The 27493-nt window shown below is 45.1% G+C and overlaps 2 protein-coding genes across 2 annotated transcripts in view; one reads left to right on the plus strand and one right to left on the minus strand.

The window, feature by feature from the left end:
- LOC126470448 (zinc finger protein 84-like) overlaps positions 1 to 27493 on the minus strand; it is a 306629-nt gene that overhangs the window by 111139 nt on the left and 167997 nt on the right. The gene's annotated exons all lie outside the window — the stretch shown is intronic.
- Positions 7336 to 27493, plus strand: part of LOC126470449 (protein obstructor-E-like) — a 95228-nt gene continuing 75070 nt past the window's right edge. Inside the window, exon 1 of the mRNA XM_050098290.1 lies at positions 7336 to 7442. Coding sequence (XP_049954247.1) covers positions 7400 to 7442 — 43 coding nt within the window. The 5' untranslated portion in view covers positions 7336 to 7399. The remainder of the gene's footprint in view (positions 7443 to 27493) is intronic.

Here is a 27493-nt window from a genome sequence, read left to right on the forward strand (position 1 = left end):
AAGACAAGCAGCAGAAACTCTCACCATGTGTGGGCAGGCATTATGTTGCTGAAATGTAAGCCCATGAAGGGCAACGAAACGGTGCATAGAATATTTCCAACGTACCGCTGTGCTTTAAGGGTGTCGTGGATGACAATTGGAGGGGTCCTTCTATGAAAAGAAATGGCACCCGAGTCGACCACTCCATCGGTGCCTGGAATCTTATTGACTGGGGAAGAATTAGCTTCAGTGATTAGTCCCGCTTCGAACAGTTCCTCGATCGTGTCGAGAGATGCAATCGCCATCCCCGAATTGCCCTTCAACAGTGGGAAGCAAGAAGGTGTTTAAAACATCAATGTATGTCTGTGCTGTGATAGCGCTACGCAAAACAACAAGGGTTGCAAGCCCCCTCCATGAAAAACACAACCACACCATAACACCACCGCCTCCGAATTTTACTGTTGGCACTACACTGGCAGATGTTCACCGGGTATTGGCCATACCCACACCCTGCCATCGGATCACCACGTTGTGTACCGTGACTCGTCACTCCACACAACGCTTTTCCACTGTTCAATCATCCAACGTTTTCGCTCCTTATACCAAGCGACGCGTAGTTTGGCATTTACCGGCGTGATGTGTGGCTTATGAGCAGCCACTCGACCATGAAATCCAAGTTTTCTCACCTTCTGCTTAACTGTCATAGTACTTGCAGTGGATATTAAAAAACTAAAAACCCGCCTCGACTGCGAAAAAAGCACCTAGTCTTAAGTGTTAACCCAGGTTTCGATGTAGATAACTACACCTTCTTCAGAACAACAATAAAACCCACAAGTGCCTAAGAAGACCTTTGTCAATGATTAAAAGAACACCATACTATACATTTATAAACTAAAAAGAAAAGAAAACACAAACAGTACATATGTACCAAAGTCAAAACCACTACTTAACTTAATGGTGTACGCTCCACCTCACACCGGCCTATGTTCGATGGGCCATGACCCGCCATAAACTGCCCCGCCTCTCCAGCAGCTCAACAAGATGGTTGGGCCATGGGCGAACTAAAACATATGCATGGAACAGCACTTCTAAGACCATAGCATCACAGGTGATACTCAACAGTGTGCCTTCTATCTGACACACGTGGACCCAGAAATTTAGCAGCATCTGCAACATCCCGGAAGTGGTTTCCCTACTCTACCCTAGGAGAGGTTGAAGTCCACTTTGTTACAATACTTTGACTCTCATGTGCATGTGGCAGCAGCATGCTACAAGTATTTCAGCTGCCATAAACGTAATGGACTGCCTGACCACCAACGGATCGTCCTTCTCCCGGGTTTATTTTGTGACTATCGTTCCCAATGCGGTAATCTTCGGTGTAGGCAATCATATGTGGCTCCCTTGGTCTGGGACACGATTCACGTGCATGCTCCCGATGAAGGTGTACGCAGGAATCTCCTTAAATTGAAGGACCCTTCCATAGAAATATGTCTCCCCATTATCAGATATTTTCAACAGTCTCTCAGATCATCAGCCACCATGCAGGAACCATCACAAGAGCTCGCCGCCTGACCAACACGCTGCCCTCAGCTCCAGTCACGTAATCACACAATATAGAAAAGGACTCAGCACCCAGTCGCCACCCTCAACAACTCCCTACCTCCAGCCAGTGTTTAATTAGTTATCAGAGAAGCCACTGCCAGTACCAGCTCGCTAAGTGCATCCCTTGTATGAAATCTGGACATAGGGCTGAAGTGTGCCAAGCAGTGGTCAAAAACGTATGTCAACTGTGCAAGTATGGTTCCATCGGACGCAGGGGTGGATGATGGGTTGTAGCTGTTCTCTGTCTGTGATTCCTGACTCTGTATCTACATCCACATCTATACTCTGGAAGTCATATTGTGATGTATGACAAGGAGTACTTTGTGTACCACTGTCACTTCCCCTCATTCCTAATCCAGTCACGAACAGTTCGCGGGAAGAACGATTGCTGGTAAGCCTCTGGGTAGGCTCGAACCTCTCCAGTTTTATCTTCATGGTCTTTCCTCGAGAAGCCGGCCGTTGTGGTCGAGCGGTTCTATGCGTTTCAGTCTGGTACTGCGCGACCGCTACAGTCACAGGTTCGAATCCTGCCTCGGGCATGGATGTGTGTGATGTCCTTAGGTTAGTTAGATTTAAGTAGTTCCTAGGGGACTGATGACCTCAGATATAAAGTTCCATAGTGCTCAGAGCCATTTGAACCATTTTCGCGAGATATGTGTATGAGGAAGACATATATTTTTTGCATCTTCTTAGGACGTACGCTCTCAGAACTTTAACAATGAGCCACACCGTGATGGCGAATTCCTCTCTTGCAGCGTCTGCCTCTGGAGTTGGTTGATCATCACGGCGATGCTTTCGTGCTTATTGCACGAACCTGTAACGAATCGCGCAGCTCGTCTATGGATCTTCTCTATTTCCTCTAACAGTCCTATCCAGTATAGATCCCATACTGATGAGCAACATTCAAGTATTACTCAGAGGAAAGTCTAACGCTCACAGTAGCCATCAACAACTTACCCATCAAGCCGCAGATACATGGGGCCCTCCGTGACCATCATAGATTGGTAATCCTATTAACGCATTGGGTCCCGTCCCCTTCAACCTATGGACACTCCGCTGCATAGTTAAAGCATTAGAGTCAATGGAAAATTTACAGCCCAAGTTCCGTACGATTCAGTCACCGTAACAGCCAGGATTTTGGACTTTGAGGCTCCTGGAGCCATCAGTCTCTTGGGTCTGGATCTGTTCAACGTTCTTGGCTTATAAATACGTGACTGCGCCAACTGTCAAGTCACTGAGAGATCTCTTTTCCAAGGCTAGCTCAGTGTTCATGCATTCCTCCTCACGTATCAAAGATTTCAAGGCACTTATGGCTCTTCTCCTATCAGCCACGCCAAATTTCTGCAAAGCCAGAAATGTTCCCTTCTTACTAAGAGACGAATTTCGTCTGGAGCTACAGCGGTTGCAGGATGAAAGTATTTTCACTCCTGTTGCCCCATTGTCATCACAGATAAAACAAATGGCGCATTGTTCATTTGCAGAGACTTCAAGGTAACCAATAATGCCCACACTGTCTTAGATCCTTATCCTGTTCTCAAGATATAGGACATAATGACCCACTTCACAGGTGGAAAAATGTTTATCAAAATGAATATCTCCAGCTTCCGTTGACCAATGATTCCAGATGCTTCTTTGTGATGAATACTCCTTTTGGATTGTATCAGTCTAACCGTTTTTCAGCGCTACCTCGAGCACCTCACCTGCAGTATGCTAGGCAGGCTGAATTATTTACATTATATTCTTTTCGCAGGCAAAGGACAAACACAACTTGGCTAACAACCTGCACACAATGTTCACAGTCCTCCAATAGGCCAACCACAAATGCAATAAAGACAAATTCTGTCTTTATTGCCTCTCAAGCAAAAACATTTGCTGGCAATGGACCACACCACATGATAAAGCCGTCCAGGAGTTCAAACAGGCCCTCCTTCACCTACGTGCATCATGGTATATGACCTCACCAACACCCTAATCTTGGTAGCTGATGATGAGACTATAGATTAGGGACAATCTCCTAACATGTAATTGATGGGGTGGAGCGACCAGTCGCGTTTGTGTCTAAGACACTGTCTGCTGCATATCATAACTACAGTCAAGTAGAAAAAGAAACCCTATCAATCATATTTGGCTTAAAAAAGTTTCATGGCTTTGTCTATAGCCGCCATTTCATGCCCTTACTCCCTCTTTTCAAACTGTTGGCAAATAACCTGACCAAAATAGCAAGCTGCATTCAGCAGTGGGCCTTGTTTCTTTCAAGTTATAATTGTGACTTTCAGCACTGTTGAGCAACCCAACACACTCACGCAGACTTCCTCTCACATTTGCCCCTGGGCCAGGACTCTGTCTTTTATGCAACTCCTGAGGTTTTCTTGGCCACTGCAGTATCTATGGCCAACCTTCCATTGGACGCTAAACCCGTCACATGTCATAATGTCAAGCATCCAGTGCTCCACGAGATGCTTTGCTTGGTAAGACGCAGATGGCAACCAGACCGCAAGCATCTGTGACACCTGGGGGTCCTGGCCTACTCATATCATCAGAACATGCTCTCCACCCATATGATGTGCTCCTGCTCCAGGTTAACAACGCCCATGCCAGGGTCGTGATCCCAGTGGCCCTCCAGCAGCATGTCTAGCCTGGATTGCATGTCGGGCACTGGGAAGTTGTGGTCATCAAGCACCTAGCTGGTTGTCCAAGCTCCATCACCATCATGCTTTGGCTGAGGCCCTATGCTCTTTCTGTCTCCTTATTGTTCCACTCCCTAGGATGAGTCAATCCCAGCAGAAAAATTCGACAGCATACCACACTGGTTACAATGATCTGTTTCCGTCCCACCAGCGCATACCCCTTATGTCAGTAGTCCAACTGCGACAGTTTCTCCCTTATCCTGTGTGGTGTCTTCACAAAAGGCTGCCAGCATTGGTTTCCTGTAGTCAGTTCCAATTTTCTGGGCCAAGCCACGGCTGGGGTGACGCTTCAAGATGGCACAGCATGCCATACACACATTAACAAATTTTTACCTCACTGAGCATCAGTGTTTGTTCCAGAAGCAGAGTCCTCCATAATGACCATCCTGGACACCACTCTGTAACAGACTGTAGCTAGGTTCCTGGAGGGGTCCTCAGCTACTCCGCACACTACAACAGTGCCAACGCCAGTGAGAGTTGACGTGAGTTAACTCTCGCCCCTTGGACCTTTTATCTTCCACGAAGCCATCCAAGTCGACTTTCGCCTCCAGGAGCTGACAGCTATGGACCTACACCCTTCGTGGCCTCTACACCAAAGACACATGGCCTCCAGTGCCGAAACCAGCGACTGGACTTTGTGATATTTGTCTTTGGTTTTCATCAGCAATATGGCGGACTTAACTTTTGCACCTTTTGCACATTCCTTCTGGACGTTGACTGTGGCGTGCTACGTGCATATGTATTGGATTTTGGAACTTTCAATTTACCGTGACATTTTAAGGCCTTCAGTCTTCAAATATTATTATTGTTCTTTCAATATTCAAGAAGTTATTTGTTTTTAATCATTGTGTTCTATACTATTTCCCATCAAAGAAGATAGTTTGTGTGTGTTACAGTACTCTTCATATTCATTGTATACCTGGTTATTTTTCCTGCACTGCCTTCGGCGGACACATCAGGTTGCTCAGTCAACCTTGAGTATCAGAACACCAACTCTGATGCTTTTGACAGCCTGTAAGTATGATCAGAATTGTTTTGGTTTTAGTGAGGAATCATTCAATAAGATTCTGCTATGGAAGTAATTGACGACTTCATGCCTCCTCCTTTTGAGAGCCAACGTGTTTCATTCAGCATCTCATGTCTGTAGTGTTATGATTTGTTCTACACCAATTACGCAGTAGTTTCTGTTTCATTAAAAGTTTCTTTACTTTGACTGTATACGAAGGAGAGCACTCTCTCAACATGAACTGTCTTACTACAATACATCCATCTTGTTTTTCTATCTATCCAGTGCTTGGTGACGCATTCCTTCAGTTCTTAGCCTTCTTCTACATGATCCTGCCCAGAGGCAAACGATTTGAGGTCCCCTTTGGGATATGACATGACCACCTCTTTATCCAGCAACCTGAACATGTAACTCCTTGTGATTGTTTTTGTTTCCCTTTGCATTTTAGTAATAATTGTTGCTAAAACTGTGTCATGGTCAGAGATAACAGTTCCAATATGGAAATTCTCAAAGAGCTCATGATATTTGTGCTATTTGTTCCAATTAGTTTTCAGAGAAAGTATTTAGATTTATTTCACATGATGTCTTGTTACGTCGACAACTTACAAAACTGTAATTATTCCAAGCGTTTGACAGATGGTTAAAATCTCCTTCAATGACGACAGTGTGATTGGGGAATATGCATATTAGTGAGCCGAGAGTTTCTGTAAGGTTTTGGATTACATCTGGGAATGAGTCTGATGGTCGACAGAAGACACAAGTCCACCCTTGATACTGACTCTTGAAAAACATTCACACGTGGAACTTTAATTCCTTTCTCCAGATTTTTGCACCTAATATTATCAGCTCCATTGCTCTTTTAGGGCTGTTTGAAACTCTGGAACTTTCACGTGAATGCTCCGATAGATAATCACCAAAATTCTTATCATTTCATGTATTTGGAGGGGGGGAGAGGGGGGGGGAAGCACTTCTAAGTCTTACATTACTACTCTGGGGTCTCCTACAACTAATGTTATCGGGACGAGATGGTAAGTCGCCCTAGCTAAAAACGCCTTGTGTGCACCCAACACTCAGTAAGCTACCTGGATAGCAATCCCTGATTTGTAATGCACTTCGCACCCATTTAGAGGACCTGTCAGTTTTCATCCACATGAAACTTCCTGGCAGATTAAAACAGTATGCCCGACCGAGATTCGAACTCGGGACCTTTGCCTTTCGCGGGCGAGTGCTCTACCATCTGAGCTACCGAAGCACGACTCACGCCCGGTCCTCACAGCTTTACTTCTGCCAGTATCCTTTTTTTTTTCTTTTGTTAAGTGTAAACAATACAAGTGGAGAAGTAGAATCATAAGCAGATTTACCAAAGTCTTTATTAGCAATTTCAAACATATGATAGGTGCGATAGGCTATTACATCTCTTTCATTAAAACTTTCAAGTCCAGGTACACTAGAAACTCCACTACCACCTCTCACTATGGCAACAGTAAACCACCCATTTCCATGTGAGAAAGTATCGTTTATATCCAAGCTAAAATTAAGAGAACATCCAAGAAATACACAAGGTCCATCGACTAGGACGTGGGCTGCAACACTCTTCACTGGAATGCGATTCTTCTTGTCTCCTGATGTTGTCGTTAGTTCAATGTTTTCTATATTTTTGTAAACTGTTGTACGACGACAATGAATATCCGTTTATCATCTATATTTCTTCTTGGTGTAGCAATTTTAATCGCCAGTAGTGTAGATTTAGTGTTATTAGAACTTCGCTACAAATAGTTCCTTATTTCACTTGTGTGCAGGTAGTACGTAACTGAGCACTTAGCGTACTACAAACTATTTTTCTTGACTATATTGACGAACAGCAGCAGCTGCGGACAATAACGCGAGTGCAACCATTTATTTTGCAACCGTGTGTGTGTGTGTGTGTGTGTGTGTGTGTGTGTGTGTGTGTGTCGGTGTGCAGACGTAAGGAATGGAGGGGCATCAATTTGTGTGTGTGTGGTGGGGAGAGGGTCGGCGAGGTGAGAGGTTGGCCGGCGCTGCGTCATGTTTGCAGGTGCACAGCAGGGGGCCGCCGTGTTAAGTAAGCGCAGCCGACCATCCGCGGCACACACGGACACCAGCCATGCTGCACGCCGCGCTCATCTGCCTCGCCTTCTGCGCCCAAGGTACTGTCTCACTTCTCGTTCTCTGTTCTAGTGTTGCTGCCCTCATTAACAAGCATATTATCTGCACATAATCTGTACAACGCAGGCCAACCCAGGGTGTGTGGCGGAGAGTACTTGGTGTAACGCTATCACTTCCCACTTTTCCTATACCAGATGCGAGTGGTTCGTGGAAGGCACGATTGTTGATAAGCCTCCGAGTGAGCTCAAATCTCAGTAGCATGACGGTCGTGCTCTTTTGCCGAGATATACGGAGGAGGGACCATTATATCGGTTAACTCTTCTCTCACTCGTTCGACCTATACTTGAGTATTGCTCGTCAGTGTGGGATCCGTACCAGGTCGGGTTGACAGAGGAGATAGAGAAGATCCAAAGAAGAGTGGCGCGTTTCGTCACAGGGTTATTTGGTAAGCGTGATAGCGTTACGGAGATGTTTACCAAACTCAAGTGGCAGACTCTGCAAGAGAGGCGCTCTGCGTCGCGGTGTAGCTTGCTGTCCAGGTTTCGAGAGGGTGCGTTTCTGGATGAGGTATCGAATATATTGCTTCTCCCGAGGAGACCACGAATGTAAAATTAGAGAGATTCGAGCGCGCACGGAGGCTTTCCGGCAGTCGTTCTTCCCGCGAACCATACGCGACTGGAACAGGAGAGGGAGGCAATGACAGTGGCACGTAAAGTGCCCTCCGCCACACACCGCTGGGTGGCTTGCGGAGTATAAATGTAGATGTAGATGTAGCAGTGAACCGCTCAGGTATGTACAACGCCCCTCTGGCGTCTGCTATTGGAGCTGTATGGGCACACTGGTGACGCTTTCGCTCTTTCCAAACGAACCACTAACAAAAAGCGATGCTCTTCTCTAGATTTTCTCTACTTCTTCTATTTATCTAATCCGGTAACGGTCCCACACTGACAGCAATACTTAAGTATCGGTGGAGCGAGGGATTTGTAAGCTGCCTTTCTTCCAATGATTCTCATTCTGGCCTTTGGCTTCCCTACGATTAGCTTTATCTGATCGTTCCGCGCATGCTCCCACATCTCTAATGCGTGTGACCGCTTGTAGCGACTGTTCAGTCATCGTATAATCATACGGTAACGAGTCTTTCAGACTATTTATGCTCAGTTCGTTATATTGTTTAAGCTGAGGGTCAACAGCCAATCTCTGCACTAAATGAAAGTCCTCTGCAGTTTGGAAAATTTTTTGGATTGCGACTTCCCTATATACAACAGCATTATTCGCGAACAGCTTTATGGAGTTTTCGATGTTACCACTACATCATTTATACATATTGTAACAGTACTGGTCCTGTAACACTCCCTCGAGGTACGCCCGAAGGCTCCCTTGAGTCCGAAGATTTATCTCCGTTACGAATAACATACTGAGCTCTATTTCGTAGGAACTCTTAAATCTAATAATAATGTTTGCCTGATATTCCGTACGCTCACATTTGGTCCATTAAACGACAGTGCCGAAGCGTATCGAACGGCGTGCAGAAGTCAAGGAACACAGCATCAGCCGAGGCGCCCGTACTAACAGCCTTCTGTGCGAGATGGATTTCACACAGTCGTTGTTTGCCGAATCAGTGTTGATCCACAGAGAGGAGATTTTAGGTCTCCAGAAAACACATAATACGCGAATATGAAAATGTTCCAAAATTCCGGACCAGGCTTACATAAGTGATTTAGGCCTATAGACGTGTGTGTCTGTTCGACGACCCTTATGGAAAGCGCATTTCTACAATCACTAAGAACGCTTCGTTCCTCCAGCGACCTACGAAAGGTTTCTTCTGGAATAGTAGCAAGTTCTTTTGCATACTCTGTGTCTAATCGTATGAGTATTCTTGTCGTAAGAAGTCATGTTGCTATATCATCTAATCATGACAATTTCACTGTAATTCTTTGATGAGCACTACCACTGCCCTGAAAAAGCCATCTCTTTTATCCTCTTCTTATTCATCTTTTTTCCTTCTTCTTCTTCTTCTTCCGCCGCTGCTGCTATTGCTGTATGTTTTCCCACCTTACGCAGAGTTTCCGTTTTTCAGAAATTTCTTCCATTTAACCAGCTCCAGGGTGTCACCCTTTGTCAATTTTTATACCTCCAAACCTCCCGAACACAATCGTTCCACATCTTCCTGGGCCATACCGAGTGGGTGGTGAGATCGGCCTTGGCCCAGAGCACAGACAGGAGCCAAGTGCTAACTAAAGCTAGTTGAGAAAGTAGCCGCATGGAACTTCCAGGCGAAAGCGCTGACAAAAATCTTTGACTCATTTGATATTTTAAATTTCTTTTTTGTTGAAGTACGTGTTAAAAGTTCTTTATCCAAACATCTTAACAGCTTTGCGAATATTTACAACAATGCCAATGAATATAGCATCTTGTGTACGTTGTTGCAATACCTTAAAGTGATTAAAAACCATTTAAAATCGAGCGTGGATGAAAGAAAACTATGCAATTTTGTTATCTTGTCCACAGAATATGGCAAATCATTAAAAACCTGTATTCAAAGACAAACAATTAGTTTACTTTGCTGAAATTTAATGCATGGGGAGTAAAATTATAATTAAAACACAATTCCTGGAAAGAGATATTTTCCTCTAGGGCTCATAACAAACTATTGATATTTTTTCATCCAAATGTTATAGTGAGTTCAACATTTTGAATTTTTAATCATGTAAACATTAGAAAATATCCGTCAATACTTATACAACAATTTTCAATTCCTATGTCGTCAGCAGTCGATTACAGACCCCTGTTTCTTTCACACACTAGACGTAGTGTAAAGCGAATAAAATTTGTTCTTCGTTTTCTTTATCACACATAACATCAAATTCAATATTCACAGCTGTCATGAAGAATTATACATAGATCTTTATTTACTGCAGTGATACAATTAATTTGCTCTGTAAAATACTCTTCATTAATATAGCTCATTTCTCGATAGGTCGGTGGTTAAGTACCACTATTACGAATAGAAAGGTCTGGGGCCGATTGCCGGTCAGTCACGTAATTTTCATCTGCCACTGAACATTTCTTTCACCTGTGTCATTGTTCGTTATTGTGGAAACTTCCAAGTTTAACCGTTGCTATAAGTCCACGTTAAACTGTAGGTTCCCCGGTAACCGGATAAGTAAATTCAAAAGTCGAAAGAACGCAACGGCATACCGTCACCAACAGAGCCAGGCCAGGAAAGCACTGTGACGTTAAAACTGATCCTAGAGTTGACTACACTTTTACTTTAATCGTAATATTTCTCAATAATACATAATTTTTATAAAACGTAATTAAAAAACAATAAAATTTGTTGAATCCGTGCAGAAAAAAGCAATGAGGTACTTTTGTAGGAGAGGGGAGAAATCATTAACAAATATGTAGCGCGTAAGCTGTGGGGCCGCTCGTACACTATGTGATCAAAAGTATTCGGACACCTAGCTGAAAATGACTTACAAGTTCGTGGTGCCCTCCATCGGTAATGCTGGAATTCAGTACGGTGTTGGCCCACCCAAAGCGCCGGCCCGAGTGGCCGTGCGGTTCTAGGTGCTACAGTCTGGAACCGCGCGACCGCTACGGTCGCAGGTTCGAATCCTGCCTCGGGCATGGATGTGTGTGATGTCCGTAGGTTAGTTAGGTTTAAGTAGTTCTAAGTTCTAGGGGACTAAGACCTCAGCAGTTAAGTCCCATAGTGCTCAGAGCCATTTTTGAACCCACCCTTAGCCTTGATGACAGCTTCCACTCTCGCAGGCATACGTTCAGTCAGGTGCTGGAAAGTTTCTTGGGGAATGGTAGCCCATCCTTCACGGAGTGCTGCACTGAGGTGACGTATCGATCTCGGTCGGTGAGGCCTGGCACGAAGTCGGCGTTCGAAAACATTTCAAAGGTGTTCTATAGGATTCAGGTCAGGACTCTGTGCAGGCCAGTCCATTACAGGGATGTTACTGTCGTGTAACCACTCCGGCACAGGCCGTGCATTATGAACAGGTGCTCGGTCGTGTTGAAAGACGCAGTCGCCATCCCCGAATTGCCTTCAACAGTGGGAAGCAAGGTGTTTAAAACATCAATTTAGGTCTGTGCTGTGATAGCGCCACGCAAAACAACAAGAGTTGCAAGCCGCCTCCATGAAAAACACGACCACACCGTAACACCACCGCCTCCAAATTTTACTGTGGGCACTACACACGATACAGAATGACATAAGTGACACCAAATCACCTGACCACGTTTGAAGTCCGTGAGTTTCGTGGAGCGTCCCATTCTGCTCTCTTATGATGTCTAATGACTGCTGAGGTCGATGATATGGAGTACCTGGCAGTAGGTGGCACCAGAATGCACCTAATATGAAAAACGTATATCTTTCGGAGTGTCCGGTTACTTTTGATGACATAGTGTAGTTGCGCTATGGCCACAAGGTCACTATGGGTCTCTTCTCGTGACCTGTTCATGCTACTAGAGTCTTCTCTACTAGACTTTTTGAACATTTCAGTAACTTTTAATCATACTTATACTTTCTCATTTCGAATTCTGCCGATCCTGGTAACTCTAGACAGCCATTTCGGAATCTTCCTTTCGCTTCTCGCATTAGTTTTTACTCTCCGCAACGTTATGTGGCAGGAGGAATAGTACATTTTTAGGAGGTAACAATGTACACTAATTCCAATAAAAAAACCTCTGACTTCAATGTACTTTCTTGTCGCTTTGGCAACTGCACGTCGTGCTCTTCTGAAAGAAGGAAGGAAATGAAGTGAAATGATCATATGGCATTATTGGCCGGGAGTCCCCACCCGGGATTGTTCGGTCGTCTGGTGCGAGTCTTTTTATTTGACACCACCTCGGCGACTTGCGCGTCGATGATGATGAAATGATCAACAACAACATAATACCCAGTCTCCGAGCGGCTGAAACCTCCGATCCGGCCGAGGATCGAACCTGGACCCCTGCCTGGTAGCCAGACGCGATGACTGCACAGCTGCGGAGGCGGAAGGAAGGAAGGAACGAACGAACGTAGGTTCCTGTTTAACGTCCCGTCGACAACGAAATCCTTAGAGACGAAGACAAGCTCGTATTAGAGAAGGGCGGGGAAGGAAATCGGCAGCACCGTTTCAGAGGAACCATCCCGGCATTTGCCTGGAGCGATTTAGGGAAATCGCGGAAAGAATAAGGGTAGGCAGGGACTTCAACCGTGGTCCTACCGATTATGCTCTTCTGGAGTCGTCTTGGCGCTCTTTCAAATGGTTCAAATGGCTCTGAGCACTATGGGGCTTAACATCTGTGATCATCAGTCCCCTAGAACTTAGAACTACTCAAACCTAACTAACCTAAGGACATCACACACATCCATGCCCGAGGCAGGATTCGAACCTGCGACCGTAGCAGTCGCGCGGCTCCGGACTCAGCGCCTAGAACCGCTAGACCACCGCGGCCGGCCTGGCGCTCTTTCATGACGGCAGGTTATTCATAATTCGGACGATCAATTCGTCTCTTGTGTTTACTTTTTATTTCTAGACATCCCCTTTCAACAATCCCTGCAGGTAAAAATGTAAATAAGTAAGGTCTGGGGATATTAGTGTCGAAGAAATGTGACCATTTCTGTCGATCTGTCTTACGGGGAATGCTAAGTTTAATTGATGTATGAGCTGACGACTAGAATGTGCGAGGACTTCGTCATTCCAGAAGAAAATACCCGTTCGTGTACCCAAAGTACCACCTTACGGTAATTCTGGAAGGTAAATTTCAAGAAAGTCTAAAAATAACGAGGCCTTGTAAGACGATGTGGTAGCACAACAGGCTCAATTAACTGATTGTGTATAATAGCCCGCAACACATACCCCCGGACAGCCGAGTGTGTGAGCATGCCGCTTACGGGATTCAGGAAGACGCGCCGGCCGCAGATCGAATCCGCCCGGAGTATTAACTTCGAGGGCTGGTGTCCCGGCCAGAGTTGATGTTGATGTGATTTTAGGAGGTTTTCCACATCCGACTACAAGAATACTGGGTTGGTACCCATTTCCCGTCTCTGTTACAGGATTTGCAAACGTTTGCATGGACAGCACTAGAGACAAGCAGTTGCGGTACACAAATTCCGTCTCAGAAGGGGGAGGGGACTGGGGGAGGGAGGGGATATGCGTGGCGACAGGAAGGGCAACCAGCCACCCGTTGTTATTAACAATGCCAGCTGCGATTATTAACGTGCCGACGAGCGTAACTGCGGGCAAAGGAAAAGAAAAAGAAGAGGAATAAGACCACACAACACATTGACATTTGAAAATGTATCTGCCCAAAGGCATTTCTGTTGGATCAACGATGTGTTTACAAGTATTATTGATACCGTTGCAAGTGAATGTGGTTTCACCAATAAACAGTATTAATGGGATCAGGAGATAAGCTTATCGTTTCTTGGCTAACCAGGCCCCCGAAAGTCACCCCTTCAGATTTTTGCATGTGGGAATGGCTGAACAGCGAAGTCCACAAACACAAAGTAAACAAAGAGACGAATTGATCGTTCGTATTATGAATAGTGCTGCCGTAATAAAAAGAAAGTCAAGATGATCTCAGGAGAACTACACGTTTTGTTGCCAATAATGTTCGAAAGTTATTTGAAGACGGGGGGGGGGGGGGGGGGGACATTGAACTTAATCAATTCCCTTTTCTTAACGCCTTATATGAGTGTTTGTTTGGGTTACAGTCAAACAGCTGTATCAATGTAGTCAATAAAAATTGGACACACGTCAAATGGAATTTTTTGTTCGAATTAGTCTGTACTGCTACCTCGTAATATATTTACGGCTCCTCCTGGAACACCTTCTAGTGCGAGTCTCTTTCTGTACGGTTAGATATTTCACATTTTTGGCATATTGAAATGATCTTTTGCTAGAAAGGATTGATATACAGTATACATATACTGCTTGAATAAGCGTGTATGTAGACTGTCTTCTACGAAGGAACCAAACGTCGTAAAAAAAGAAAAGAACAGTTGTGCGATCTGTGGTATGTGGCGCAACATCCAACAGCATGACCTCGGATACAACTAACTTGGACGGTCATATGCTCTGTGTGGGAGAGTGTTTGCTACCTGGATGTAGAAAGCTAGTTGTCATCAAGGCCACATACTTAACTAGTCGTTAGAAGCCAAGTAGAAGACATCGGTTGAGCAAATAAATACACTGCATGGACCAGATCTGTGTTGTGTGAACATGTACCAGGAAACTAATAATTTTAAATACACTGCATGGACCAGATCTGTGTTGTGTGAACATGTACCAGGAAACTAATAATTTTACACACATTACCTCAAGGCAAACGTTTAGAACGTATTGAAATATTCCTCTGCTAATGTTACACGGGGAACATGCGACAGTATGAAGCTTGATAGCGGATAAAATCGTGTTCCAGTATGAACTCACAGAGAGACTTTCGTCTTACGCAGACACGCCTCTCGAACCGACTGGAAATTTCGTTTCTGCTAGTACCTCTCTCTAAAATTACAAACTCCACACAGCCCCTAGTCCTAAGAGGTTCTGAGATGGCCCAGTCGGTAGTGCGGTGCTGCGAAAAGCAAAATTCCGCATTGGACTCCCAGCCCGGTAGACAGCTGTGATCCACAGGTGAGTAGAAGCAGTTTACGTAGTACATCACAGTTACGCTTTCTAAAGTATTGCTCGACTCAAAACCTCAAAGAACAAAATACATCAGGTGATTTTTTGTAATTTTCTCCAGATCATCTGACTGAATGGATAATAATACTCTTACAAACAACTGGTTTCGATAGTACTTTGTAAAAAGAATGTTAAAGTGATTCTAAATAATTTAAACAATGGTGAAGTGAAAAGATACTTTAGTGACTGTGAGAAAATAAATCGCAAATAGAGTCCGACATCGCTCAAGTTCAGATACATTCCTTTTCCTTACATAGGTGAATAACATTTAATTTTTTGTCGTAGATGACAAAGTTTATGATTACCGGTACCTCTGCCTGAGAGACAACAATATAGATACTTGTTAGTAATATTTTCCAAAACCCCTATTTATTTCTGAATTAAACACAGAATATTCATTTCGTGGCCAGAAATGGAATAACGTCAACAACTGGACAGTGAATTGAGTTGTGGTTTTCCATATTTTTTGGTGTACATATTGATGGACTCATGAACTGGAGGAACAATGTCAACCGGCTTCTCCAGCAACATTCAACAAATTTTCGTCTTCACACTACTGCTAGTTTCATACACAAATAAATCAATAGCTTATGATAATTTCACTCTTTAATGTTTTATGTGGCATAATTTTCTAGAGTATTTCATCTCTTACAAATAAAATATTAATTGCGTAAATCGAGCACTGAGATAACATGTAGTGTTCACCAAGGCGTCTTTTAAGCATTCCATCCGCACTTTCACAGTATTTAGAATCCATCGCAATTTTCAAATTAAAGTAATGTCGACAGCTACAACAGCAGAAGAAAATATAACTCATCGTTAAAGCTGACAGTGGTTCAGAAAGGTATTCAACACAAAACCGCAAAAATCTTCGATAATATGCGCAATTCAATAAAACTCCTACCAGATAGCAAGGTAAATTTAATTCTAAATTGAAATCGTTTTCTTTAATGCCTCTTTCTATTACGTAAACATGTTTATAATAAAAATGGTAGCATATGTAATCCAAACGACTATGACGTTTACATTTGTTGTTAAATTCAAGTATTTTTCACAAGTATCAAGAGTAATTTCAATAGAAATACGTGCAGTTCTCTTATATTTAAGCCACTATGTACTCCTCATAACCTTCTGTAAATAGGCAGTATGTATTCATACCGAGAAACGAATCGTGTATTCTTAGCCTGTAAACCGACTGCTTTTACATCATATTAACAAGAATTATGCCAGTGATTTATGGAACACGGAATTAACTACTTAAATAAATCTATTTCATTAGAGTGTACACCCATCTGAAGAATGAACAGTTTATTCTGCGTGTGGAAATACGTCATACCTTTTGTTATTGTTGTTGTTGTTGCTGTGGTTTTCATCAGAAAAACTACTTTGGTACTGCTCTCCATGCTAGTCTACTCTAGTCTCTTAATTGCTGCATTACTACTGCGCAGCACATATTCACTTGAACTTTCTTACTATAACCAAATTTTGATTCACAATTACAGTTTTTACACCGCCCACTTCACGTCAGTCCCAAATTGATGATACCTTCACGTCTTAGGATGTGTCCTATCAACCAATACCTTCTTTTACTCAACTTGTGTCATAAATTATTTTCTCGTCAATTCGATTCAGTATACAAAATACAGTGATGACCGAAAACGTTATGATCACTGCCGACCGCGAGTGTGAATTCCGCCTGATGGCATCTCGGATCACGTGACGCTGGAAGAAGCCACCGCCATTGGGGAAGACGCGATTCATCCGACCAGGCAACACTGACATAAGCGACGTAGCAAAGAGCAGGTTGTTACAGGCCGGCACCTGGGATCGAGCATCTTGGAAACAGCGAAGCGCTACTGCCGAGAGCATCTAGGAGCAGTGGTTGCGGAACGACGAAACCACGAAAAAAGGAAGGAAGATTGGGTTTAACGTCCCATCGACATGAGTGTCATTAGAGATGGAGATGAACACACGAGTAGGCGACAAGATGTTGGACGACAACGCTTCAGCACAGAACATACAAGTCGCAGACTTGGCTGCACTGTAAAACAGGATAGGCGACGATCTATTTCAGATCAGACGACAGAGAACAATGCTTGGGTAGGCACAAGTGTTTCAGAGCGCGCCGTTCAGCGCACATAACTGACCATGGGGCTCTGCGGCAGACGAAAACCGTGGATCAACGGAACTGTGTTACCTGGTCAAATGAATCACAACTTCCCCAACGGCGGTGGCTTCTTCCAGCAACGTAACTGTACGTGTCATAAGGCCAGAAGCGCACTACAGTGGTTTGAAGAGCGTGATCGTGAAGTCTCTTGCCGACCGCATATACCTGATCTCGAACAGATGGAACATATCCGGGACGCTGTTGCGCGCAGCCTCACGGGCATCAACCACCGTACCGTAAGTTAAGAAATTGCGTGACCTATTCTTAGACATCTAGTGTCACATACCTCAGGAGACCTACCAAGGACTTGTCGAATCCATGCTACACAAAATACCTACTGCACTGCGTTCCAAAAGCGGATCAAAGCTCTATTAAGCAGGTAACGTTACATGTTTGTTGAAAATGCAAGGAAAGGAAAAGAATGTGGTACATAATGAGATTTTGGGAGAATGTGAAATACAGCTTTGCTATCATGGCAGAGTCCTTGTGGAGGCTGTTAACCACTGCCATCTTCTAACACTAGATGATGTGCTACATGTTTGAGACAAGGACTTTAAATGCGAAAACCATCCTAAAAAGTAGGGCTGCTCAGCGGGCAATGGCGATATATGTGTTGGGTACTATGAGGAGATACAGGAAAACAGAAAAGTGGAACAGGGCACAGACTGAGGTGGAATACTTAGTTATGACTGTTAGAAAATCAAATGGAGAATGTGGGACCTGTAGCCAGGCGAAAGGCTGACAGGTTATTCTCTGGATTCCAATTGATAAGGTAAAACCAAGACGATAAAGGTGGGAAGATGCAGAGAAAGATGCGGATCCAAGGTTTCGTTCTAGGGGGAACTCATTGTCAAACCCACTTTTAGATGATTACGATAGTGATAATGATAATAAATGGTTCAAATGGCTCTGAGCACTATGGGACTTAACATCTATGGTCATCAGTCCCTTAGAACTCAGAACTACTTAAACCTAACTAACCTAAGGACATTACACAACACCCAGCCATCACGAGGCAGAGAAAATCCCTGACCCCGCCAGGAATCGAACCCGGGAACCCGGGCGTGGGAAGCGAGAACGTTACCGCACGATCACGAGCTGCGGGCGATAATGATAATAAAGTATATACAATATATTAATAGTAAAAGTTTTTATACATCAGTTCTTAGTACATAGCTTTACACTGAGGTGACAAAAGTCTTGGGATGGCGATACGCGCAGATACGGACGGCGGTAGAATCGCGTACACAGGGTATAAAAGGGCACTGGCGGAGCTATCATTTGTACTCAGGTGATTCACGAGAAAAAGTTTCCGACGTAATTATGGCCGCACGACGGGAATTAACAGATTTTGAACGCGGAATGGTAGTTGGAGCTACACGTATGGGACAATCCATTTCAGAAATCGTTAGGGAATGCAATATTCCGAGATCCACACTGTCAAGAGTGTGGCGAGAATACCACATTTCAGGCATTACCTCTCACCACGGACAACGTAGTGGTCGACAGCCTTCACATAACGACCGAGAGCAGCGTTTGTTAGAGTTCTCAGTGCTAACAGACAAGCAACACTTAAATAATGGCAGAAATCCATGTGGGACGTACGTTGAACGTATCCGTTAGGATAGTGCGACGGGATTTGGCCCTAATGGGCTATGGCAGCAGGCGACCGACGCGACTACCTTTGCTACCAGCACGACATCTCTTGCAGAGCCTCTCTTGGGCTCGTGAACATATCGGTTGGACCCTAAACGACGGAAAACCGTGGTCTGGTCAGAAGAGTGGCGATTTCAGTTGGTAGCAGCTGATGACAGTGTTCGAGTGTGGCGCGGAACGCACAAAGCCATGGGCCCAAGTTATCAACAAGGCACTATGCAAACTGGTGTTGGCTCCGTAATGGTATGGGCTGTGTTTACATTGCATGGACTGGGCACTCGGTTCTATTAGGCTATTTGGAGACCATCTGTAGCCATTGATGGACCTCATGTCCCCAAACAACAATGGAATTTTTATGGATGACAATGTATCGTGTCACCAGGCCACAGTGTTTCACGATTGGTTTCAAGAACATTCCGGACAGTTCGAGCGAATGATTTGGCCATCCAGATCGCCCGAACACATATCTAAAGTAATGTAGCCCGTTTAATCTCTGCGATAGCACATATAGTGATCTGCCAAAACATTATGACCACTGTCCATCACGAGATTCAATGCCACTTGGTGGAGTTACGGGCACGTGAAGCGGTAAGTATATAAGAGGAGTAGAGACGAACGGGGAGTCATTCTAGCGAAGACACGGCCCGCAACTGAGGAAATCCGCTGACATAAGCGACTTTGACTAAGGACATACCGTTATGATCCGGCGCCTGTGAACGAGCATGTCGGAAACGGCGAAGCTGGTCGTCTGTTCGCATGCTGCTGTCATGAGCATCTGTGGGACAGTGGTTGAAGGACGCTGAAGCCGTGAGTAGGCGACAACACTTCGGATGACCACACCTCATAACAGAACGCTATGGTCCGGGTCTTGTCCGCTCTATAGAGAATAATAGAGTGCGATTTGTGGCAGATTTGACAATATAGTACAATTCTGATGCAGGCCCAAGCGGTTTGGAGCACATCGTTTAGAGCACATTGTTGAATATGGGGCTCTGCAGCAGATGACGCCAACGTATCCCCACGTTGATCCAGAGTCACCGTCAGTTACGATTTGATGTTGATCAATGGAAACGTGTCGCCTAGTCGGTTTAATAAAGTTTCTTGTCATACCAAATTGGTGTTCGTGTGCGGATACGCCGTCATTTGGGCGAACGGCTGCTCGAAACATGCACCGCGACACGGGCTCTGGCCGTTGGGAACAGTATTGTGCTATGGGGGACATTTCCCTGGGCTTCCATGGGACCTGAGTAATAACCGAAGGCACCATGATAGCTGCGGACTACGTGAACATTATTGCGGACCACCTGTATCCACTTCGTGCTTCACGTCTTCCCCAACAGTGATGACATTTTCCAGCAGTTTAACTCTCTGAGTCACAATGCCAGAATCGTGCTAAAGTGATTTGAGGAGCATGATAGAGAAATCACCCTGATATGTTGGCCATCAAATTCACCTGATATGAACCCAATGGAACACATCTGGAACGTTGTCGGACGCCAGCTCCGAGCGCGCGAACCAGTGGTCCGTAATTTACAGAAGTTACGTGACCTGGGGTTAGACATCTGATGCCACATACCTCCGAAAACCTACCAAGTACGTGTCGCATCCATGTCGCTCACAATAGTTGCTATACTGCCTTCTAAATGTGGACCAGCACGCTGTTAAGCAGGGGTCAATATTTTGGCTCACTGCAGTCTCGTGAATTTGGATGAATCTTTTTGAGGCACTCTGTAACTCGTATATTATGTGTCCGCGGTAGAGTTAACGAAGGTTTACACGGTACATAACAAGCAGCCGTACAGGGACATTAGTCGTTACAAAAAATTGCAGACAAGCATTTCACGTGTGAAGCACCAGGGTGTAATGCCCGGAACAAAAAAAAAAAAAAAAAAAAAAAAAAAAAAAAAAAAAAAAAAAAGGTTCAAATGGCTCTGAGCACTATGGGACTTAACAGCTGTGGTCATCAGTCCCCTAGAACTTAGAACTACTTAAACCTAACGACATCACACACATCCATGCCCGAGGCAGGATTCGAACCTGCGACCGTAGCAGTCGCGCGGTTCCGGACTGCGCGCCTAGAACCGGGAGACCACCGCGGCCGGCTAATGCCCGGAACACTAAAGGACTAAAGAGAGAGGAGTTTCGCCGTAGGAGGCGGCCTAATTGGAAGAAAGGAAGGAGGACAATGAGATTATCAGAAACAGAGCAAAAGCGCAGATTCTTGGAAGATGGTGATAGAATTAACCGTGTTATTTTCAAAGTAACCATTCCCGCGTTCGCCATATGTGATTTAGGACAACTATGGAGAAGTTAAATCAGGATGATGAGACGTGGAATCAAACTCTGGTCGTAGGAACTGTGTGTCCAGTTTCTTACCACTGCGCCAACTCGCTCGCTTCCTCACTGAAAAAAAAAAAAAATATGGCCGTGGATAGAAACTTAGCCGTTCGGGCCGCAGAGAGCTGGACACAGTTTGTCAAAGAATTTTTCGCACAGCAGACTTCGAGGAGACGGTGTTCGATCGTTTAGCAGAAGGTTCATCAACATGCACTAGTCAATTTAACTGTCCGCAGCTCGTGGTCTAGTGGCTAGCGTTGCTGCCGCTGGATCATGAGGTACCGGGTTCGATTCCCTGCCGGGTTGGGGATTTTCTCTGCCTGTGGACTGGGTGTTGGTGTTGTCCTCATCAATGCATCATCATCATCTCATCATTCGTGATACTGGCTAGACTGGACTGCGTAAAAAAATTGGAGTGTGAAAAAATTAGGACTTTGTACGCTGATGACCACGCAGTTGAGGGCCCCACAAACCACACATCATCATCGTCAATTTAACTGCCAAATGCACACTTGGAGGGCTACAGTGCAAAGAGCGCTAGACAAGCAGTAGTTGCGTCCCTACCACCAACAACGTGTGTGGGGCTAAATGTAATAAAAATAAAATAAAAAGTTTATCAGGTAACTTTCGGAGAATAAAATGGCATAAGCTAAGAGTTTGGAAAACGGCAAGAAATTTTAGAAAATTACAAGCTATTTTACAGTTTCTTGCCTACAGTCATGGGCTCATGTCCTGACCTGCTATGAAGATTCTAGCCAGATAATGGCGCCATTTTGTACGCTGACCGTACCTTGCGGGCAACAAATCCGACACGATTCGAGGGTCCACAGGTAGGACGGGAAAACTAAAGGAAGTAGAGTAACATAAAGGGAAAGAACCCTCGCCCCACTAAAAAAAACTTACGAAGGAGCGACTTCCGGAACAAGGGCGGCAGACCTGTGTTCTAATAGAAATGTTAAGTGAAATACTAGTAATGATGAACGCACACATTTATTTGATAACGTGTAAGTTCTGATGTCAAAATCCTGAAAGTCTGTTGCTGATATAGTCATTTGCGTAACCTAAGTACTTCTAAAATATCTAAAATATTTCGGCGAATGCTTTTCAGATGCTCTACTTTTTTTAAACGGAATTTCTTGGAAGTTATGCTAAATTGATGTACTCACTGGCTAAACAAATTATTGTTATATTAAAATATGTTATATACACTCCAGGAAATTGAAATAAGAACACCGTGAATTCATTGTCCCAGGAAGGGGAAACTTTATTGACACATTCCTGGGGTCAGATACATCACATGATCACACTGACAGAACCACAGGCACATAGACACAGGCAACAGAGCATGCACAATGTCGGTACTAGTACAGTGTATATCCACCTTTCGCAGCAATGCAGGCTGCTATTCTCCCATGGAGACGATCGTAGAGATGCTGGATGTAGTCCTGTGGAACGGCTTGCCATGCCATTTCCACCTGGTGCCTCAGTTGGACCAGCGTTCGTGCTGGACGTGCAGACCGCGTGAGACGACGCTTCATCCAGTCCCAAACATGCTCAATGGGGGACAGATCCGGAGATCTTGCTGGCCAGGGTAGTTGACTTACACCTTCTAGAGCACGTTGGATGGCACGGGATACATGCGGACGTGCATTGTCCTGTTGGAACAGCAAGTTCCCTTGCCGGTCTAGGAATGGTAGAACGATGGGTTCGATGACGGTTTGGATGTACCGTGCACTATTCAGTGTCCCCTTGACGATCACCAGTGGTGTACGGCCAGTGTAGGAGATCGCTCCCCACACCATGATGCCGGGTGTTGGCCCTGTGTGCCTCGGTCGTATGCAGTCCTGATTGTGGCGCTCACCTGCACGGCGCCAAACACGCATACGACCATCATTGGCACCAAGGCAGAAGCGACTCTCATTGCTGAAAACGACACGTCTCCATTCGTCCCTCCATTCACGCCTGTCGCGACACCACTGGAGGCGGGCTGCACGATGTTGGGGCGTGAGCGGAAGACGGCCTAACGGTGTGCGGGACCGTAGCCCAGCTTCATGGAGACGGTTGCGAATGGTCCTCGCCGATACCCCAGGAGCAACAGTGTCCCTAATTTGCTGGGAAGTGGCGGTGCGGTCCCCTACGGCACTGCGTAGGATCCTACGGTCTTGGCGTGCATCCGTGCGTCGCTGCGGTCCGGTCCCAGGTCGACGGGCACGTGCACCTTCCGCCGACCACTGGCGACAACATCAATGTACTGTGGAGACCTCACGCCCCACGTGTTGAGCAATTCGGCGGTACGTCCACCCGGCCTCCCGCATGCCCACTATACGCCCTCGCTCAAAGTCCGTCAACTGCACATACGGTTCACGTCCACGCTGTCGCGGCATGCTACCAGTGTTAAAGACTGCGATGGAGCTCCGTATGCCACGGCAAACTGGCTGACACTGACGGCGGCGGTGCACAAATGCTGCGCAGCTAGCGCCATTCGACGGCCAACACCGCGGTTCCTGGTGTGTCCGCTGTGCCGTGCGTGTGATCATTGCTTGTACAGCCCTCTCGCAGTGTCCGGAGCAAGTATGGTGGGTCTGACACACCGGTGTCAATGTGTTCTTTTTTCCATTTCCAGGAGTGTATTTTATTGTTATTATTACTGTAATTGTAGGCACCTGTGGCATGTTAAAAGTGGCGGTGATTTAGATTTGTCGGAGGGACTTTAAGAAACTTTCACTTATCTCCCCTAGATACACGCCTGCTTGTTTACTCGATAAATATTGTGTGTTTCCTACTATTATTTCCTGATCACAAAGCACTCAGTTTAGCCCCTATTCTCATAGCAGCATTTCCTCACCGATAATGACGTAATTTGCCGGTTTCTTACTGCAATTCAGGTTCCCTAAAAACCGTTTGGAATCCTCATAACGTAGGCACGACAGCTGGTATCGAATGAATTCGGAGACGCACTCCTAGGATTGTAACAGCTCGCTGTTGCCCATACGATAATATAACAGAGGTTTTCGGGAAACTTAAAAGAAAATCTTTGGTGGAGAGGCGAAGTTATGTTCGTGAAATGCCGTTGGGTAAATTTAGAGAACCAGCATTCGATAAAGACTGTGCGGCATAGTGTATCTCGCGTACAGATCATGAGAAAAAGACGAGAGCGATTATGGCTCTCACAGAGCAGACCGTCATTGTTCCCACACAAAATAAACGAATGGAATCAGACATAAAGCTGCTGATATTGGACGAAATGCTCTCCGCGATGCACTAACCATTGTGCTTGCTGACTACACAGGTTGAGTCACTTAAGACGTAACACCCCTTTTATTCCGTGAACGGTTCGAGATGTCCAAACGAGGATATCGGCAAATGGTAGAGGAGCAAGTAATTAGATTGTATGTTTAGTTGTCTTATCTCTTGCATCAACCGACGTACTGAAGTTAGTGTGGTTTCTTCAATCGAGCATAGCACCAGAGCTCCCGATTCCAGCTGTCCTGCCTTTCAACTTCAACATATTTCTGGGATACTTTTACGAAAAGTTTAAACTCCAGCATAAACGTTGAGTGCTACCGGCGGCCATAGCGAAGCATTGCTCCGGAAGCGTTGTGCCCGCCGCCGGCCACAGCACAGCTTCGTAGCTGACGCCGTGGCCTTGCCATGAAACATCCATTACCATGCGTCCAGTCGACGTGTTAACAAGCGTTATATCACTGTACTCGTCTTCTCAAGAGATTTCAACTCCGTTAAAGCAATTACCGAGTGGTTATAATTGAAGTGCAGCTACTCGCAGAGGTTCAGAGTGGGCTGTAATTATCGTATGACAGCGAAACATTGTAGTTATGCTAATGCGTTAATGCGGCGGAACCGATTGACACTGAAAAAAATTACTTCTAGTTTTGGACAACAGGTGCATATCTGGCGCTAGACACTGTTTGCATGACGGTATGATATCCAGCCGTCATTTGACAAGCCATAAAGTGAGTGAACAGTATGGCTATCGAGAAGAGATACTGTGCGCTGTTAATGGAACCGTTTTATGCGAATGATAGGAATTACAGATCTTCATTGAAAGGGTACTGCCGACTGAAAGGTCTAAGGAGAGGACTGATGTCATTAAATTGTTTAAAGAAGGTAATAATGAAATTAGAAAATACGGGTGAGCTTGGTCTGCCTCCGGTGGAAGATATTGACGAGGTTGCTGTTTCTGTAAGTGACCATGCAGCACGTGGGCCGGGTAGTGGTAGTGCTTGTGCAATGTCACAACTCCCAATTACAAGGTCAAGAGTATGGAAAGTTTTACGGTCTATTTTACACTGGTAACTGCACAATACCCAGAGGGTGCAGCAACTGAAACCTCGTGATCCGCAGCAACGTTCTGAATTTGTTCTCCGGTTTCCGGCAGGGATCGAAGTTGATGACATGTGGCCGAGCTATATTCTATGGAGTGACGAGGCATATTTTATACCACAACTTGCAGTGAATACACAGAACTGCCGAATTTAGGGTGCTGTTAAATCACGTTTTGTGCACGAAGAGCCATTGCACTTGCCATATGTGACTGTGTGCTGTGGATTTACAAGCATCTTTATTGTTGGTCCGTTCTTCTTTGAAGCGAGTAGAACCACACTGCCTATCAGGTGTACACGTACCTGACGTCTGCACGTTATCGAGACCTCCTTGTAAAGCATGTGATTCTGCTTTGGAAGAACTTAACAGTGTAGAGACCACTGTTTTCATACAAGATGGGGCAACACATCATGTCGCTCGTCCAGTGAGAGATCTGGTTAATGCAAACTTAGACGAATGTGTTATTTCCAGAGGTTTACCACATGCATGGCCTGTGAGATCACCTGATCTGAATCCATGTGATTTTTGGCTCTGGAGATATCTCAAAGAACCAGTTCACCAGGGACACGTTCGGTCTCTACTTCATCTGAAGGCCAGTATATAGGAACACATTGCTCAGATTCCACCGGAACTGTTGCGAGAACTATTGATTACGTCGTTTTATGGATGCAGCATCTCGTCGACGTCTCCGGTGCTCACACTGAACAAATTGTGTAAGCAGCGGTTAATAGTAAGATCGTCGTTATGCTTTTCTCACTCGTTTGACCTTTTCTGCCCATGTCACGTTCCTAATACATTATACATGGATATATTTATGTATAGCTTTCTTACATTTACAGCGCCAGATTTGCCTCTGGTGACCAAGACCGGATCTAATTTTTTCTAGGGAAAATCGGTTCCGCATTAACGCATTACAATATCTACCAGGCTTAGCTGACATACGATAATTACAGTCCACACTGAACCTCTGAGAGTAGCTATACTTTAATTACGTGTAACCACCCGGCATATCGTTCGTTTAAGAAAACCATACTTGTTTCAATATCTTGATTGATACCAGAGTTACGACAGTGAAACATGCAAAAAGTTGCGTCACGCTGCCCACTATCATTTGCAGCCAACGACGTGTCGATATCACGAACCATTCACGAAGTAAAATGGGTGTTACGTCTAACGCGACTCACTCTTCGTATGTAAGTAGACGTGGCATGAATTCTCTCTCTATTTACAAAAAATGGTTCAAATGGCTCTGAGCACTATGGGACTTAACATCTGAGGTCATCAGTCCCCTAGAACGTAGAACTACTTAAACCTAACTAACCTAAGGACATCACACACAGCCATGCCCGAGGCAGGATTCGAACCTGCGACCGTAGCGGTCACGCGGTTCCAGACTGTAGCGCCTAGAACCGCTCGGTCACCCCGGCCGGCTCTCTATTTACACTGTGGCTTTCTCTTCCTTGTTGAAACCGATGACATGCTAATGAATTTCGACAGTCTCTCTGACCAAACAAGAGAGGTGTTTTCCACTGCGAGAACTTTTGAGTGGTGATGAACTTTTCGTTACACAATCGGCGTGACTAGAAGCAAGCTCAGACACGGCTCATTTCTCTGTGAGTCGTGAAAGCAATGCCGTTTATCCACGGTTATCCTGCTGTAGACTGATTGGTTTTCGTAGTGAAAACTTTCTCCAAGTTCATGGTACACCAAAACCTAGCCGCACCTGTGAGTGCGTCTCATTCTTGCATAAAAATCGCGCCCGTTGGACCACACAAAACGCCTATTCAGTTTTTTGTGTTATTTAGCCCATTCAATACGTGTAGCTATTTGTACCTCTCTGAGCAATAACCTTTCGAGAGGCACGCGATTCCAAATGTCCGCTGCAATCAGTTCTCTTTGCATTCGTCGC

This window comes from Schistocerca serialis, chromosome 3, assembly GCF_023864345.2.
Source record: "Schistocerca serialis cubense isolate TAMUIC-IGC-003099 chromosome 3, iqSchSeri2.2, whole genome shotgun sequence".
NCBI lineage: Eukaryota > Metazoa > Arthropoda > Insecta > Orthoptera > Acrididae > Schistocerca > Schistocerca serialis.